The sequence below is a fragment of the Athene noctua genome, chromosome 25, assembly GCF_965140245.1.
Source record: "Athene noctua chromosome 25, bAthNoc1.hap1.1, whole genome shotgun sequence".
Taxonomy (NCBI): Eukaryota; Metazoa; Chordata; class Aves; order Strigiformes; family Strigidae; genus Athene; species Athene noctua.
Genome location: NC_134061.1, coordinates 7,084,020 through 7,101,871, shown reverse-complemented (window position 1 = coordinate 7,101,871; position 17,852 = coordinate 7,084,020). Strand labels below are relative to the sequence as shown.

The following is a 17,852-nucleotide window of genomic DNA, read 5'->3' as shown; positions in this document are numbered from 1 at the left end:
TTCTCAGCATCTCCACAGTGAGGGGCCCTGGTGGCTCTGGGGGCTCCAGCTTTGGAAAGGGGCTGTTTCCGGAGACTGGAGTCCTCACCCCCCCAGCTAGAATCACCTGCTCTTCTGCACAGCCCCTGCCAGGCCATCTGGGAGGTCAGGCATTTCTTCCACAATGAGGTTTCACACCTTCCCCTGGTGTCCGCAGCTCTCTGGGGATGTTGCTATTTCTGCTGAGAACAGAAGCCTCCTCCAGTTCTGTCACTTCTCCCCTGTCCTTCATCAGCTTCCGGGGAGCAATATTTTTCCCTAAATCCGCATAAATAGGAGATGAACCCTGCTGTGCAGCACCCAGGGGTTCCGCCTGTGTCTTGTTCTGGTGGGGGCACCTATGGGGAGAGAGAGGAACCTGGCTCCAGCGAGGCTGCTGGATGCCACAAACCCAGAGGTGACCAGGGGAACTAATCCGTAGGGGAATGGGTAAGGGGTCCGCAGGGAACAGCACGCGGGATCAGTGCGTCACCCAGACACATACCCAGGGAGCACATCGGGCACCCACTGAGGTGCTGCACTGTGAGGGGTGGGGATGGGGCAACCCTGCACCCCAGAGCTGAAAGGGCACGGGATGGGCTGGGGGATGGGTAGGTGGATACCCCTCCTGCCACCACCTTCCCAGATCAGCTCCAGAGTGATCCCATGTACCAGTCACAGCAGAGGTAAAAAAGACTATTCATTTTGGTTGTCTCATAAAAAGCCTAAAACACCTCCACAGTGTGGTCGGTAATGATCCAGGTAACTACAATGGTAATAATAGGAATATTCTCGTGGAAGTTTTGCACATCATTATGGCACGACAAGAGGTTTCTAGAACTGTGGCGTGTTCTGTGGCTGGCAAAGCCTTTCCCAGGTGGAAGAGCAGGCTAGAGCTCAGCCTGCAAGGGGCTACAGAGATGGATCTGCCTTCCTAAGAGTCACAGCAGACATCTACAGCAGCATTAGGACTTTGGCATTTCAAATGAGAGCAGAAATTGAGCCAGAGTCCTCAGCCTGCAGCCATTCTCACTGAGCTCAGGGTCACATCCCCATGAATCTCTCCTTCCTTCATTCCCGTTTCTTTCCTCTCCCCTTCCCTTACACATTGTCTGGCTTGGCTGCACCTGGGTCCATCAGTGTCTGCCCTGAGGCTTCTCCCAGCACCATTCTAGGATGTAGGTCTCAGACACCTGAAGAATGACACTCCCAACATGGAAGACCGTGACTGTCCCTCTCAAACTCTCCATTTAGTGGGAACTTTCACCCTCTGTTTGAAGAAAACAAAACCCCATGAACCACAGAATCCATTTTCCTGCAAGCAGTGGCCCATAGTAACCACAAGACAATCGTTCATGAAGAAGTTAGGCACCTGCATTTCCAAATTTCTAGCAGGCTTTTCCCCTGTTCCAGACTGGTTTTCCTGCCCTTTTCATTATCAGTGTGCTCAAGAAGAGTTTGACTCCACCTGGCCCTGCATCCTCCAGGCCAGTGTTAGAAGCATCAGAAAGCTCTCTCTTAAGCTTCTCTTTGGAAGGCTGAAGAAGGCCAGTTCTCTCAGCATCCCCTCATGTCTCGTGTTACTTAACGAACAAATTGGTACATTTGGAAGGGACCTCTGGAGGTCACCAGGTACAAGCCCACCTCAGGAAGAGGCACCTAGAGCTGGTTGCAAAGGACCATGTCCAGAGGGATTTGGAAGACCTCCAAGGATGGAGACTGCTCCACCTCTCTGGGCATCCTGTGCCAGTGCTCCCTCACCATCACAGTGAAAAAGGGTTCCCTGGTGTTCAGAGAGAGCCTCCTGTGTTTCACTTGGTGCCCAGTGCCTCTTGTCCTGTCACAGGGCACCACGCAGAAGAGCCTGGCTCTGCCTTCTTCACACCCTCCCTCCCGATATTTGCACACAGTGATGAGAGCTCCCCGGAGACTTCTCTGTGCTGACCAGTCCCAGCTCTCTCAGCTGGGATCTCCATACGAGACTTGCTCCAGGCTCTTCATCATGGAAGAGGCCCCTTGTTGCTCTGTCTCCAGTATGACTGAGACATACGGTTCCCAGTGAAAACACACACACTTACACCCTCTGGAGTCACTGCTTATACATCAGTCCCGCCAGGTGCTGGCACAAAGAACAAAAGGCCCCGTGACCCTTCTCCAGTGGCTGGCACCAAGGTCTACAAGCCCTGTAGCCACTGCCTGTTCGCCCAGTTAGTGGCACCCAGCTCTCTCTTGCACACCAGTCTCTCCAGTTACTGGCACTCAGACCTTGCAGCACTCACACACGGGAAAGGGAGTGAAGCTACACAGAAGGGGGCTTAAGGAAGGATTTAATAAGGAATCGGGGGGGACTGTGGTGATCAGGCACAGGGCTCATCCCGGCAAGTGCACTGACCAGCCCCTGCTTAGGGGCAGGGAGCTCCTTTTATCCTTCCTCCCCTCTGTTGCCTCGTCACCAAACAGGATAAAAGAACGTATCGACACCAATGTGATGTATTGTCCTGGTTCAGCTAGGATAGGGTTAAGTTTCCCCAGCAGAGAGAGAGGCGGAAGGGATCTCCAGCGGGTTATTCATACCATGCTGACCTCGGGTCCAGGCGGGAACTTTTTCCTTCGTGGCTTTTGGTGGCGGGAGCACACGTCGGGTTTGTTCCTGGACCATTGCGGTATTTCTCTGTATATCTTCGGTCTTGTTCACTGTTATTGCTGTTTATTGTTGTTATCATTGCTACTGCAGTTGTTCAGATTGTTTATCACACTGTTGGATTAAATCTCTTCTTATTTTAACCCGGGGTTTGTGCCTCACTTCCAGCCCGACCGGCTGAGGGGGGGTGAGGGGCAACGGCAACGTGCTCTCCGGTCCCGGCAGGGCTTAAACCAGCACATGTAGGTAAGCAGACACTCCTTTATTAATGGCCGGGTGCACAGGGGAGTCGTCTCACCCCCAACAAACACCTCGCACCTGTAACATGCTGATTATATAGGATACAGTAACTCACAACGAACAAGTTCTCGTACATACACATAAATATTCCCGTAACTCATTTTCTTATTCCCACCTTTTTCCACTCCTGAAATGAGTCGGGGGACTGCTTTTACAACCACCGTGGACTACTGACTCGAAAGATGTCACGTCCCGCTCCGACGAGGGGGACAAGTGACTCAGATTCGCAAATCCCCAATTGGAGCGGACAACAAGTCTCCAAGTTCAAGCGTTTATTAACTACCTACAATGCACTAATTGAACACATGATAATTGGCCAAGTACAGAGCAAGTTGTGGCGAGCAATATAATATGCTTTGCATTTCTTAATAGAAAAAGGAAAAGAGGGAGATAGAGGGAATGGGGGAATACAGATCACAGGTCTGGGTTCCTGCGCTGATCCCACCGGCGAGGGTTCCAGGAGGCGGCCGTCTACTTCGCTGGCATTCGTCTTCTTCGCTTCACTGCTTTCTCCAGACGGTCGGGGGGGCAGGGAGAGGGGCAGAGAGAGAGAGAGAGCCCTTTCTTCCCCCCTTTGATTTATACCCATTTTCCTTGGGTCCGTCCCCTAGGTCGACCCACACAGCTACGTAACCCATGTACAGGGAGGGGTAAGGTGTTTCATGGGATGATGTCATTAGCATGATCATGACAGCCCTCGTTAGCATATTGAGGGGTGTCAACTTTAATATGCATTTTGTGGATAATGAAGCAAAGTTCATTCACTGGACACATGGCCCTTGAAATTTGCCCAGGTGCCCCAGGGCAGAGCCGTCCTGTCTCCACAGGGCTCTCTCCCCCAGCTACATCGGGCAGCGTTATCAGCTTGGGCCTCCACAGCATGCACCCTGTGACTCAGAGTTTTGTCTTGAGAGTGTTTGAGGCATTTCTTCAATCAGCCTCAACTTTTGCTTTCCCAGGTTGTTTGTCTTAGTTTCTCACAGGCCTGGTTTCTCGTCTCTCACAAAAGAAACACCCTCCAGTGTCCTTGTCTCCAGGCATTTGGCTCACATTACAACTTTGACATCTTTCGAGGCCCTTACACAACGTATCTTCTGGAAAACTTGATGTATCCTTTCAGAACACCTGCACTACAGGGCAATAAATTGTCCTTATTGATCAGCCTAACAACAGTACCCGGTCATGAATCTTATTCTGTAATAGAAACCTGGTTAATGATTATTACCCGCCTGCGTGGCCTTAGCCTGGGACTTTACAAAGGACTTTGTAGCAGCATGACTGCTTGCACGATCACTCTAAAACAATCTTTATTTAAATCAAATTCACCAAAACTCATTAACATCAGATCAAATTAGCATCAAATCAATAACAGCCTCCCCTTACTCCTCCCCAGTCCCCTCTTGCCCACCACCTTTGACCCTTCCCCTAAGCATTCCTTCAGAACTCTTGTCTAGTCCTGCAGGACCCCCCTGAAACACCCCAAACCCTCAGGTTCCTCTCCTCACTTCTTGTCACTTACAAAGCTCAGCCTCAAGCACTTCAAAGCTTCCCCTGCAGTTCCCTGATGGCCCATCAATTAGAGGCTGCAGAGCTCTGGTCTCCCTCCTTGTCTCCCTCCTCACTTCCTGAGGGACTGCTGTCATTGTGTGCCTTGATTATCACTTTCCCTTTGACTTGTTCTTCCCTTTGAAAGGGAAATGGCCTTGATCAGACAGCCCCAGTGATATGGAGGCTTTCACTTTCCACGGGTCTTTAAGTGACCTCTGGGGAAGTTCCTCGGGGGAGTGAATTCCTCAAGATGCTGAAAGGCCCCTGTCCGCAGAGAAAACCGGGTCACTTGAGTCATGGCTCTGGGGGGAAACCCCAAGGTGAGCTCAGTCTTTGAAGTGTGTCCCTGCAGCACCTGCAGCAGCACTAAGCCATGGCATTCACTTTCCAGGACACCCGTGATGGGGCAAACGTGAAGGAAAAGGGAAAGGCTGGCCAAAGGAGCCATCAGTTTCAGAGACAAGGCATAGAAAAGACTCAGGTCATGTGAAATGTTATTCTGGAATGAATTACTTTGCACCCCCATGTTCCATCATATTTATTGTTTGCTCTCCCAGATATCCTGTTTCCTACAAGGCCCTGAACCCTCTCTCACAGCAATTTGGGAACACCCCAGCATGAGGACAGACCTGAATTCCACCTCCAGGTGGGATCCAAATCTTATCATCCTTAGCCCGTCCAGGTGGAAAGGGGACTTCTCATATCTCTTCCAGTACCTCGCAGAGACACTTGTCTACAGGTGCCTCACTCGCTTTGCCTCCTCCTCTTTCCCTCTGGCCCATCTCTCCCTCGAACACATCAGCCACCCACTGCAGAGCAGGTTTTTATCTTAAGGCAACTTCATCAGGCCAGCTTCCTCTCTGGTGTGCCAGCCTCAGCATCTGCAGGCGCAGGGCATCTGGCTCACCCCAGACACAGCCCTTTGCTGCCGTGGGAGCATGTCAGGGCAGCACCTCTCCCCGTGCTGAGCTGGAACTGGTCCCACACCTCCACAGCTGCCCTAAAGCGATCACCAGGGACAGGCTGGGTCTTGTCTGACTCTGAGATTGTTTTGCCTTGTAAAGTGGGGAAGCCCTGCAGCTGCAGCAATAGGGATGGTCTCTAGCACATGCGAGAGTGAGTGTCTGCCAGTGTGTGTGTGAACAAGTGCCTGTCTGTGTGTGTCTGTGCGTGCGTTTGTGTACGCGGGAGCTTTTGCAGGTGAGCAAGTAAGTGTGTGTGGTGTCAGTGTGCAGGTGTGTGTATGTGTGTGGGCATCTGTGTGTGCAGACGAGCACATATCTATCTCTGTACACGAGCTTGCACGTCTATCTACATGTAAGTGTGAGTGTGCAAGTGCGTTTGAGCACGTCAACACTGATGTGATGACAAGTCTCGGGACTGTGTGTGTGTGTGTGTGTGCGTGTGCAGGGGTTCCTGTGCAACTGGCTGTGCATGCACATGTGTTTCATGTGTGCTGACATGTGATGGCATCACGCAATGATAGAATATCTGGAGTCGGTAGGGGCCCATAAGGATCATCGAGTGCAACTCCCTGCTCTTTGCAGGACTGCCTAAAGCTAAACCATATCACCGAGAGCATTGTCCAGAGGCTCCTTGCACTCTGACACGTTTGGTGCCGTGACCGCTTGCGTGGGGAGCCTGTTCCAGTGACCAGCCACCCTCTCAGTGAAGAACCTTTTCCTAACGTTCAGGCTGAACTTCCCTGATGCAGCTTCATTCCATTTCCTTGACCTTTTCCTCTCCATTCCATTGCCTATCACTGGTCACCAGAAAAAGATCAGCACCTCCCCTGCTGCTGCCCGCCTTGAGGAAGGTGCGGACTGTGATGAGGTCACCCCTCAGCCTTCTCTTCTCCAAGCTGAACCATCCAAGTGACCTCAGCCACTCCTCATAATTCTTGCCCGCAAGACCTTTCACCATCTTGGTCACCCTCTTCTGGACACTCTAAGAGTTTGATGTCCTTCTTATGCCGAGGCTCCCAAACCTGCACACGGGACGTGAGGTGGGGCCGCACCAGTGCAGAGTGGGACAATCACCTCCCTCGACCGGCTCGCTGTGCTCTGCGTGATGCACCCCAGGACACCGTTGGCCCTTTAGGCTGCCAGGTCACACTGTTGACTCACAGTCAACTTGCCATCAACCCAAAGCCCCACATCTCTTTCCGTGGGGCTGCTCTCCAGCCTCTCGTCCCCCAGTTTGTACCTATAACCAAGACTACCCTATCGCAGGTGGAGAATCCGGCACTTGCGCTTTTTACATTTCGTGAGGTTGGAGACTGCCCAGCTCTCCAGTCTATCCAGCTCTCTCTGCAAGGCCTCTCTACTCTCCCGGCAGTCCACAGCTCCTCCTCGTACATTATCATCAGCAAACTTACTTAAAGTACATTTGATTCCTGCATCCAGATCCTAAAATGGAGCCCTTGTGAACCCTGGAACACGGACTAACTGTTGCTGCAGAGCGGCGAAGGGAATCGTTGTGGGTAATTTCTGCTGTTGTAACTGTGGCAAAGGGATGAGAGATGAAGTGTCTGTACATTGTCTGCCTTCGTTGGCGCTGTGATGGTGTTATTTTGATTTTGGTGTGAGGAATTCTTTTTCTTGATGTAAGTGAAGTTTGTGAACATTGTAGATTGGGTGATGAATGTATGTAGTAGTGATAATTCTAAAATATGTGACTCGCAGAGCAGAGGGGGTGAATACATCGGGTTTCTAGAGCAAAGTTTTGGTCGCAGGGGAGCTGCAGGGGTGGCTTCTGTGAGCAGATGCCAGAAGCTGCCTCCCCTGTCAGGCAGAGCCATTCCCAGCTGTTTCTAGGACTGACCGGCCACTGACCAAAGCTGAGCCAACCAGTGATGCTGGTAGCACCTCTCTGATATTGAAGGAAAGAAGGGAAAATACTGTTGTACAAGAGATGCTGGAAGAGAGGAGTGAGAAAACGTGAGAGAAACAACCGTGCAGACACCAAGGTCAGTGAGGAAAGAGGGGGAGGAGGTGCTCCGGGTGTCACAGCCGAGATTCCCCTGCAGCCCGTGGTGAAGACCATGGTGACACAGGTTGTCCCCGTGCAGCCCATGGAGGTCCATGGTGGAGCAGATATCCACCCTGCAGCCCGTGGAGGACCCCAGCCACAGCAGGTGGATGTGCCCTGAAGGAAGCTGTGCCCACGGGAGAGCCCGCACCGGAGCAGGCTCCTGGCAGGACCTGTGGCCCCGTGGAGAGGAGCCCACGCTGGAGCAGGGGAAGAGTGTGAGGAGGAAAAAGCAGCAGGGAAAGTGTGATGAACTTAGGACAACTCCCATTCCCCTGTGAGTTTTTCACTGAGCACTTTGCATACGGTGACATAATGTTCAAAGGACGTGGCCGAGGGGATCAGGAACGGACCCAGGAAGAAGTGGGAAAATGAAAGCAGGAAACACAAATGGTCGTTCTGCTGACAAGGAATGTCTCCAGCATCTAGGGGACAGTGGTGCGGGCACCGCAGATCTCCAAGTAGGAAAGCCGGCCAAGGAGGAAACACATCGGCATCCTCAGGGGCTGCTCACTCCCCACAGGGACAAGGATGAGGCTCTTCCCACTGAGATGAGGAGAAAAAAGGAGAAGACAAAGACAAGCAGGGCCAGGTGTCCCTTAGAGCCCGGCCCGAGGACGCCCCGTCGGGCAGCACAGCCTGAGCCCGTGGGGAGGCAGCAAGAGAGCCTGGGGGAAAGGCCGCCCTGCCCTGCCTGCCTCGGCCAGCCCGGCTCCCTCTCCCCGGGCAGCGCTGCCCGAGCGCGGCTCTTCGGTGCCCTCAGGAGCACAGACCCGCCGCGGCCGTCAATGAGAAGAGGTGCTGAGGCCAGGCCTTGGCTCCGGGGGGGGCCGGTGGTGCCGGTGGCGGTGGCGGGGCCGGGCGGGCGGGGGAAGCGGCCCGGGGCCCGGGGCCGGGCGGGGCCGGGCGGGGCGAGGCGGCCCCGGCGGGCGGAGCGGCAGCGCCCCCTGGCGGGCCCGCCCGGGGCTGTCCCCCCGCCCCCGCCGGCCCCGCCCGGCCCCGCCCGCGGCGGTTCGTGCCCGGCCGCAGCCCCGGCTCCTCTCCCCGTGTCTCCCAGCGCGCAGTAATACACCGCCGCGTCCCCGCGCCGGGGCCGGGCGAGCCACAGGGCGCTGGACCGGCGGTCTGCCGCCACCGACAGCCGCCCCGGCGGGGCCTGCAGCTCCTTGGAGCCTTTCAGAGCGAGCGCCAGGAATGCGGGGGCTCGGCCCGGGAGCTGACGGTACCAGAGGATGTAGTCGTTAGACTGGATGTTGGGGTGGGAGCAGTTGATGGCGACGCCGGTGCCCTCGCTGGTCTCTGCCGACGGCTCCTGCTGCACCTGGGCTCTGCCCGCAGCCACTGCCGAGGAGAAAAGAAGAATCACTTTGCTTCAGCTGAACGTGTCGTGCAGCGGGAGAGGGGAGAAGGGGACACTTCACAGATGGTGGGGGTGTGATCTGAGAACACAGGATGGAGAGACAGTTTCTCGGAGAGTGGTGGTTTGGGGACAGGAATGTATGAGGGAGGTTTGGAAGGACAGTCCGAGTGAGGAAGAGGAGAAGGGGCTGAGGAACAGAGATTGGCTGGGAGAGAAGGAGAGATGCATGCATGCATGCATGGATGGATGGATGGATGGATGGATGCAGAAGTGGAGTAAGAAAATAGAGAGGGAAGCTGGGAGAGAATGACCTCGTTGGGGGCAGAAGAGTGGACAGAGAAGGGAATAAGGTTCAGGAGGAGCCGGAGGGCCAGAGGCGAGCCCCGCTCCCTCACCCGACCCAGCCCCTGTCCCAGCCCCGCGCACCCAGGAGCACCGCGGCCAGCCCCGCCAGCCCTGCGCCCCGGCCCCGCCGCATCCCGCCGCTCCGCCGCCCGCGCCTCGCTGCCCCCCGCCAGCCCCGGCTCTCTGCTCCGGCCGCGGCGCCTCCTCTCCGCCGCCTCCGCTCCTCTCCGCCGCCGCCAGCTCCGCCCCGGGGCTGAGCCCTGCGCCCGCGGCGGGGCGGCAGCGGGGCGGGGAGCGCGGCGCTGCCGAGCCCGGGTCCCCCCGCAGTGGCCGGCGCAGACGGGGCCGGGACGAGCCGCCGCCGCGGCGACACCCGGCGCTGCCCCAGCTCCTGAATCCCGGTGACGGGCGCTGCTGCTGCTGCTGCGCGGGGACGAGGCACCCCAGAACCACTCCGAGCCCGCCCCGGGGGCCCCTCGGACTGGTGCTGCCCTCGGAGCCTCTCTCGCCGGCCGAGGGCCCCGTGAAAGGCCGGCAGCGGCCCCGGGAACAGCGGCGGGGAGCGCGGAGCCAGCAGGAGGCGGCGCCGCGGCAGAGACCGGCCGGAGCGGAGCTGCCCGCAGCGACACGGGCTGTGCGGGAGTGCGGGCAGAGGCGGCACCGGCACCGCCACCTCGGCCGCGGGGATGCCGGGGCCCTGGAAGGAGCCCAAGGCAATGGGGAGCGGCACGGCAACAGGGCGTGGTGGGAAGCTTTGCAAGTTCCAGTGGGAAAATCGGGCGCTTCAGAGCCGATCCGCGAGGAAAGGGCACGCGGGTCTGCTGCTGGGTGCTCTCCTCCATCGGGGCAAAAGGCAAAGGGAGATTTCAGGTGAAGTCTCCAGGCCCCGCCATGCACGTGTCGACTGCCGGGCAAGATGCAGGAAGAACCAAGGGCTGGCGGGCACTTCTCGGGGCAAGGAGGGCAGGCAGGGGGGAGGTTGTGCAAGCAGGGGAGGTGCAACAAGCACAGCGGGAGAAGCTGAACGCCTAAGAGGAGACATCAGTGCTGCTGGCGGGGATGTGGTCTGGGAGAGAAACAGCCCCTTTCTGGAGCCAGACGGATTCTTCCTCCCTGCAAACACAAGGACAAACCCAGCCCTCCTGCCCAGCATTTCTCAGACAGCTTCCCTCCCCAGCTGACCCCGTGACTCACAAGCCCTTGATCCTCCCTCCTCTTCCTCAGTCCAAAGGTGTCTCACGTGGATGGAAAATACCTACGGACTCAGGCCCAGCCCCCTCCCACCACACAACCTGGTCAGGTCAGCTTTCATGTCCCGATCGCTCAGGGTGAGCATCAGGGGATTCAACAGGGACACCTTGGTGGTACAGAAGTCAGCAGCCACGCTGTGCGCAGGGCTCTGGGACCCTGTCCTCAGGTGCTGGAGACCGCGGGCACATAAAACCTGCCACTACACTGAGGCGGACGGTCATAAAGGAAGTGCAGGGTTGTGTCAAAGGTCCTGCTGACTTCTAGGTACTCCTTCCACGTGCCCTTTTCTTGTTCGATAGTGTCTGTTACATTTTGAGGAAGCAATGAGGGTGGCCCTCAGCTACAGCAGAGCCTCAGCCCAGCAGCAGCTCCACGGAGAGGGGACTCAGCCCTGGCTGAGCTCTCCCAGCAGAGCTCCCTGGCACTGATCTCACCGAGGTCACTCAAGGGAAGGGGGAAGCCTTGGCTGCCCTGTGTCCAAGCTGGTCCTGAGCCCAGGCAGACAAATATTCAGGGGGGGAGATGGGCTTAGAACATTGACCCACTGTAGACAGCCCTTGTTGGCAAGAGAGTCTCCCCTGGACAGCCCTGTGGGACAGCAGCAGGCTTTGGGGGATGCAGTCTTGAATTTCATATCCCTTGCTGCTCTGGGACAGGTGCTGGGCACTCAGAGTGAGACTCCAGTGTGGGGCATGAAGGTTCCTGTGGGCAGAAGTCTGAAGTCCAAGCCATCATCATCTCTCTGGATTTCCTTGTGAAAGGCACAGGGTCTGTCTTTCCCCTCACATCACAGCGATATCAGGCTTCATGCTCCTTTCATTCAGTACCTGTTTCATCCAAGATCTCAGTCCCTGCCTGATACAGCACAGATGCACAGACACATTTTTCATGGTAGGGACCTGAGAGTCAGCCATGTCCATGTTGACACAACTGACACTGCCCGGGAAGCAGATCCCCTCAGGGATGGCCAGCACATGGCCAGCAGGATTCCTCAGCCTTTCTCCTTGCCCAGAAAGCAATCCCCATCCCTCTGATCTCTCTAGAGCTGGGGAGAGCAGCCGTGTCCTGGCCTGGAGAGGCAGGGAGGGGGCACTGCCAGCCATGCTGAGGCACTGCCAGGGTTGTTACACTGAATTAAACTAAGGGCCCAAGGTGGAGTGAAACCATCCTTGCAGTGGCCTGACATTGGCAGCAGCGGAGCGTGAGCTTTGGAGGGGCAGGAAAAGGAGGGCTCAGGAGCCAGGGGCTGCACTTCAGAGCCTCTTCCCTGGACACATCTCTAGCAGGCTGGTGCCATCACCGTTCAGCTGCACTCAGGCTCCTTCTGACCCCGGGAACCTGCTGCTCTGTGGTGCTCATGGACAGAGCAGAGGAGAGTGTCCCTGCCATGAGCAGCACATTCCCTCGTGATGAAGGACACACAAGGACACACTCACACACACACACCGGCTCATGTACACTAACATGGAATTCTATACAGATTTGTACTCCCACATGCATCCACACAAACGTGTCTGCTTACAGGTAAACACAAGAAAAGAACAAGCACGGGAACACAACGGACCATGGACACTGCTGAGGATCCCTGGGGACTGGGCAGTGTCAGGCAGGGTGGGGTCAAACCCCAGCAGCACAACACCTACACCTGGGGAGGCAACAACAAGTGACCACGGAGGTGAGCTGAGGAGGGAGGCAGGCAAACATATGGACACGGTATAACTTCATGGGTGGGATCCCACGGCATCCGTCTGAGGAGGGCTGGAATTTCATTCTAATAACACTTCAAACAGCCCCACCCGAGCGACCCAGGCTGACATCACTTGCCTGCTCTGGAAACATCCAACACTTGAGCTGAGTCTTCTGCCTGCACTGCTGCATTCCTGCCCTAGAAATCCTGGGGCCTTTCATCCCAGCGCTCAGAACAAGCCTCCACTGGGCAATGGGCATGGCACAGACCTGGCAATGAAAAGGAGCAGTGCAGGAAAGGAAAGCACAGCCCCTATCATTAGCTGCGATTGTTTGCATTCAAGATGAGCTTGTCAGAAAATGGTTCCCTCTGCAAAGGGTGCCTCTGGTCCTGCGGCAGTGAAGGGCAGGTATAAAAGGCAGCCCAAGTCCCTGCTCTCTCATGCCCTTCTCTTGGCTCCTTCTGCTTGGGAACCAGGTGAGTCTGAAGCCCCTTCTCCTCCTCTTCCATAGGGAGATCTGCACTTGGGAGACCTCCCAGCTGATATTGCTCTGTCCTGTCCTGGGGTCTGGATCTTCTTGTCATGACAAAGGGAAGTGGGAAGAAGGTTTGTTGAGAGAGAGGCTGCAGTGCTGAAGGGATTTTGGTTTCCTAGTTAGGAGAGAGCCTCCCTGGGACAGGCTGCTCTTCATAGGACAATGACGACTGTGTGGCTCCTGGCAGAGCTTCCATCTCCCACACAGCAGAGGCCTTGGCTTCTTGGTGACAGGGTAAGCAGGCAGGTCCTCACCCACCCTTGTGCTCTGCTTCCTCCCTGCTTCTACCCAGGTGCACCTCCACCCTCAGAGACATGTCCTGCTACGACCAGTGCCTGCCATGCCGGCCCTGCGGCCCGACGCCGCTGGCCAACAGCTGCAATGAGCTCTGTGTCAGGCAGTGCCAGGACTCCACCGTGGCCATCCAGCCCTCCGCCGTGGTGGTGACCCTGCCCGGCCCCATCCTCAGCTCCTTCCCACAGAACACCGTTGTGGGCTCCTCCACCTCCGCTGCCGTTGGCAGCATCCTCAGCTGTGACGGAGTGCCCATCAACTCTGGGGGCTTTGACCTCTCCTGCATTACCAGCCGCTACTGTGGCAGAAGGTGCCCCCCCTGCTAAAGCCGCTGGTGACAGCCCGCACAAGGACCCCAGGAACCCAGAAGCTCGTGCTGGACTGAGGACAGAGCTCCTGGCCAGTGATTTCAGGGAGGCTGAGCATCCTTCCAAGGGAGGGCAGCTGGGTCTCTCTGATGACATGGCCAAAGTCTAATTCCTCTGCCTTCTCTTCCCTCTCATCTCTTCCTTCTCTTCTCTTTTTCTGGCCTGTAAGACCCCCAAAGCCAATCTGGGCAATCTGCTGGCTCCTCTCCCTTCATGATGATGGATCCCTTCTGGGATCTCCACCGTGGCCGATGGGCTCAGACACTTGGCAGCTGCTGGTGCTCTCCCTGATCTGGCCGCCTCTTCTCCAAGTGAACTCATTTCCCTCTTTCAAAGTCATTAAAGCTTTCTGCATCCCAGCCTCTGCCTCCATATAATGCTTTTATTGGTGGACATTGTATCGAGTTGTTGAGGAAGAAAGGCTTTGTCTTCAATGCTGCGGGATTGTGTCAGGGACCAAGAAGATGTATACTCATGTCCAGATGAAGGGGAGGATGGGACACATGGCAGTGGGGACCTCTCAGGCACTGTCTCTTGGAGGTGAGGAAGACATCCCTGGCTCCCCCAGAGTCAGTGGTGATCAGGCTCTGCGTTCTGGCATGTCTGCTCAGACACAGGCCCTTGGCCTCAGAGCATGTCCTGCAGAAAGGAAACCTGACCACTGCTGTCCCCTAGAGAGGAGCCCAATGCTGCTGGAGGCTCTGATAGCTCAATAGCTCACAATTCTGTACAGAAGGAAATTTTTCATGCTTTAGTGGTGCGAGAAGAAACCATCCCTGCATTGCCTGACCCCTCACCAGAGCCATCGGGCAGAAAAATCATGTGATCCATGGTGAGAACAAGAGGACCTGAGACTCTGCCACCACCTTCTCCTTCCTCTCAAACCACTGACACTGTCCCCTCCTGGAAGAAGATTTTGACCTGCAGATCCCTGGGTGCCCAGGGGAAGCAGAGGTGCCAGGGGAGAGCTGAGGGCCCCTTCCCCCAAGCTCAGCCTTGCACACACACAGCCCCTCCCTCCCCTGGGTTCTTGCCCAGCCAAGGAACCTCCCTGCACCAGGGTGTCTTGCAGAGCACAGAGGTACAAGGCGCTGTCAGAGACCTCGACTTCCTCCAGCTGCAGGACGCTGTATTTCCCTGTGGTGTTCAGCAACGTGGTGAGACGGCCGCTCTGCCTGGGGCCAGCTGCTGCCTGATACGAGAGCAGCTGGGGAGCTTGGCCTTTCCTCTGCTGGTACCAGAGCAAGGCATTAAAGGCAGAGACCTGGTATGTGCAGTCGGTCTGGAAGGTGTCTCTGTGCTTCACTGTGACTTGTCCTTCTTGCTGGGTGACTGTGATCTGCCCCGTGGTGCCTGGAAGAAATGGAAGGTCAGCAGCTCTACAGGGAAGGGTTCTGGCAAGAAAACAAGGAGTGGATGCAAAATCCTGGAGGAGAAGTTTCCCTCTCCCTTGCTCTGCAAGAACATCATAAGGCCTGGGCACAGCAATGTGGAGACTAGTTTTGGGCTGAAGGTTGGTGCTGTCATACCACTGTAGACCCCCAGGAGAGCTGTGCTGTGCCCATCCTCCTACTCCCTGGTCTCTGACTTCTGAGAGAAACACAGAACAGCCTGTCATGCCTCAATTTATGTTCTCTGACCAGCACACCTCCAGCAGGTTGAGGGGTCCAGGGAGATTTTGAAAAGATTCCTCCTGCTTCCCCATCCCTGTCATTGTGGAGGGCTCCTAGCTCCCTGAGTACATGCAGTGCTGAGCCCAGTGTTGGAAAGAGAGAACCCTGGTTGTGTTGCCAACCAGCAGGAATCTGGAGGCCATGGCAGGTGTGTGCCAGCCAAGAGGCAGAATGGGACACCCCACTGATGTCAGTGGCTTGAGGGCTTTAAAGCCCTGGTAGCAGCATTGACACTTTCTGCTAATTAGTGGTGGAAGGGTGAAATCTTGGAGTTCAGAGAGAGCTGAGAATGACAGCAGGTGTGTCATAAGAGAGACAGAGAGAGAGATGGATTGAAGGGGAGACAGATCCAGAATAAGGGGTCTCATCTATCTCTTCTCTCTATTCTCTTCTTGTTTCAAACAGTAAGAGCATCTGGAGCCAGCATTTCCTAATGTTTTCCTATTGTGCAAAAGTAGCTCCCCACATCATCCTGATGAGGTTTGTGATGGTTTCCGTGGGGGAAGTAGAAGTATTTGTTGACAGAAAGCCCGGACTTACCCAGCAGTTGCCCCAGGAAGGCCGTGAGGATGAGATATCCGAGGTGCATGTCGAGACCAACCTGCCCATTTGCTGAGTGAGAGAGTCAGAAAAGCACCTCCCAGCCCCGAGATAACAGAGCTGCCGGAAACGGCTCTGTTGGGGGAGCAAAGGAAGAAGTGGGGAGGGAAACGACCTGTTCTCCCTGTGCCTGAAATGCTCCTTCTGGGTTTCTCCCTCCTCCAGCAGCAACACCTGTGGCTCCCTCAGCCAAGGGCCTTCTCAGCATCTCCACAGTGAGGGGCCCTCGGGGTCTGTGGGTGTCCCAGTGGTGGGAAGAGGCTCTTCCCGGTCAGCTGGCAGTGGAGTCCTCACCCCCCCAGCTAGAATCACCTGCTCTTCTGCACAGCCCCTGCTGGGCATTTGGGAGGTCGGGGGTTTCACATCTTCCCCTGGTGTCCTCAGCTCTCTGAGGACACTGCTATTTCTCCTGGGAAGAGAAGTCTCTTCTGTTTCTCTCACTTCTCCCGTTTATTTCCTCTGCAACACCTCTCATCCAGGTCCTCATTAATAACAGATGAGCTCTGCTGTGCAGCAGCCCGGGGGCTCTGTCTGAGTCCTGCTCTGGTGGTGTAAACTCCAGTCTAAGAGAGGAACCTGGCTCCAGCGAGGCTGCTGGATGCCACAAACCCAGAGCGTAGAAGGACAACTTATTCTACAGGAAAAAGGGCTGAGGTGTCACCAGGAAACAGGATGAGGGATCACTGGATCATACACACACACACACTCACAGGGAGCTCATGGGGCACGCCCTGGCGCGCTGCACTGCGAGGGGTGGGGATGGGGCAGCCCTGCACCCCAGAGCTGAAAGGGCACGGGAAGGGGTGGGGGGTGGGCAGGTGGAGACCCCTACTGCCACCCCCTTCCCAGACCAAATTCAAAGAGGTCCTATGCACCAGTCACAACAAAGATAACATCCTGGTCATTTAAGTGTCACAGGTCTTTGCTCCAGTAAATCTCCACAATGAGGTGAAGAGTGATCCTGGTAATGATACTGGCAGAGTTCTTCAAAGCTCATTGTCAGAGTTTTGCAGACAGAGTGAAGCATCAGCCCTGCTGCCTGTCCCAGCTGGACTTTGTAACTGTGTTTGCAGGGAATTACTGGCAGGGGGACAAACAAGGCAGAGCAACAGGCATGGCCAGGCCAGCGCATGGATCAGCCCCGTGGTCAAGCTCCATCTGCCTCTCTCATCTCTGCCTCCATCTGTCTTCCCATGCTTGCTGCAGGACAGACTGCCTTGATCCTTCTCTCTGCTCCTTCCCCTAAGCATCCCGTGTCTTGGACAATCCCTAAATGCTTTTCCACTGCATCCCATAAGAAGTCCAATCCCCCTATAGGCAGAAATACATTTATAAGATGATCCTCTCTTCTCCCCCTTCTAGGGTGAGACATCCCCAGACAAAGGGGACGATTGTGACACCTGAAGGGATGTGGACAAGCTGCCCGTGAAGGAGAGGGTTGTGCTGGATGTCCTCCTACCAGAGAGAGTGATGTGTCTGACTCGGGGTAGGGGTGGTCGCAGCACGTGCTGTCCCCAGAGACATTTCCCTTGACGGGCCTGATCTTTGGTCTGGGGAGAAGAGAGAGAAAAGCCCTGTGGGAACAGGGAGTCAGACTCCTGGATTTAGGTTCTTTGTTAATGGTTCTGGCTTCTTTCAGACACTACCAAGGGACAAGGAGCACATCAGGGGCTGCAAAGGGGCCTGTCTCCAACCCCAAGAGAGGTGGGTGCAGGCCCTTGTCTCTGGCTGGACACTGGATGGCAGGAGAAGTTCATCATGGACACTCCTGCCATGCTGGGGGCTGGCTGGGATTCAGGAGGAGCAAAAGCAGGAAAACAGCCTGTAGCCTCCTGTTGCCTGACAGCAGGCTGCTTGATACCTTCCTTCAGGCTCAGGCCTGAACTTTCAGGTGCCCCAGACCCCACTGGCAATGTGACTGGAGCTGAAAGGCAGCACTTGTACAGCAGGGTACGTGTGTCTGAGGGGATGCTCAAGCACTTCCCGACTTGGAGGGCTGGGAAAAGCCCCGTTGTGGCCTGAATGTCCAAAGATGAGCCTCCCAGTGCTGAACAACCTCTGCTTGGCCCTTGCAAAACTGGAACACAGTGAGAGTCACAATTTGGTGTCTTCCCTTGCGCTGAACACTTTAACGACTTTAATTAATCTCCCTACAGAGACTTCTCATGGCACAGGTGTGGAGTCCCAAGCACATCTGTCTG

General features: G+C 55.9%; 1 protein-coding gene and 1 gene segment (V, D, J or C); both read right to left on the bottom strand.

Annotated features, from left to right (window-relative positions):
• Positions 1-145: 145 nt before the first annotated feature.
• On the bottom strand, positions 146-9,375 carry LOC141970521 (uncharacterized). The gene is made up of 3 exons (XM_074927167.1): positions 9,324-9,375; positions 8,557-8,878; positions 146-377 (listed from the first exon to the last, which is right to left on the bottom strand). Exons 1-3 carry the CDS (start codon positions 9,373-9,375, stop codon positions 146-148), a joined length of 606 nt encoding a protein of 201 aa, XP_074783268.1.
• A 1,280-nt stretch (positions 9,376-10,655) lies between these two features.
• On the bottom strand, positions 10,656-15,640 carry LOC141970520 (T cell receptor alpha variable 1-2-like). The segment is given in 3 exon segments: positions 10,656-10,795; positions 14,426-14,731; positions 15,592-15,640. Coding segments are annotated over 3 exon segments (495 nt in total).
• Positions 15,641-17,852: the final 2,212 nt, after the last annotated feature.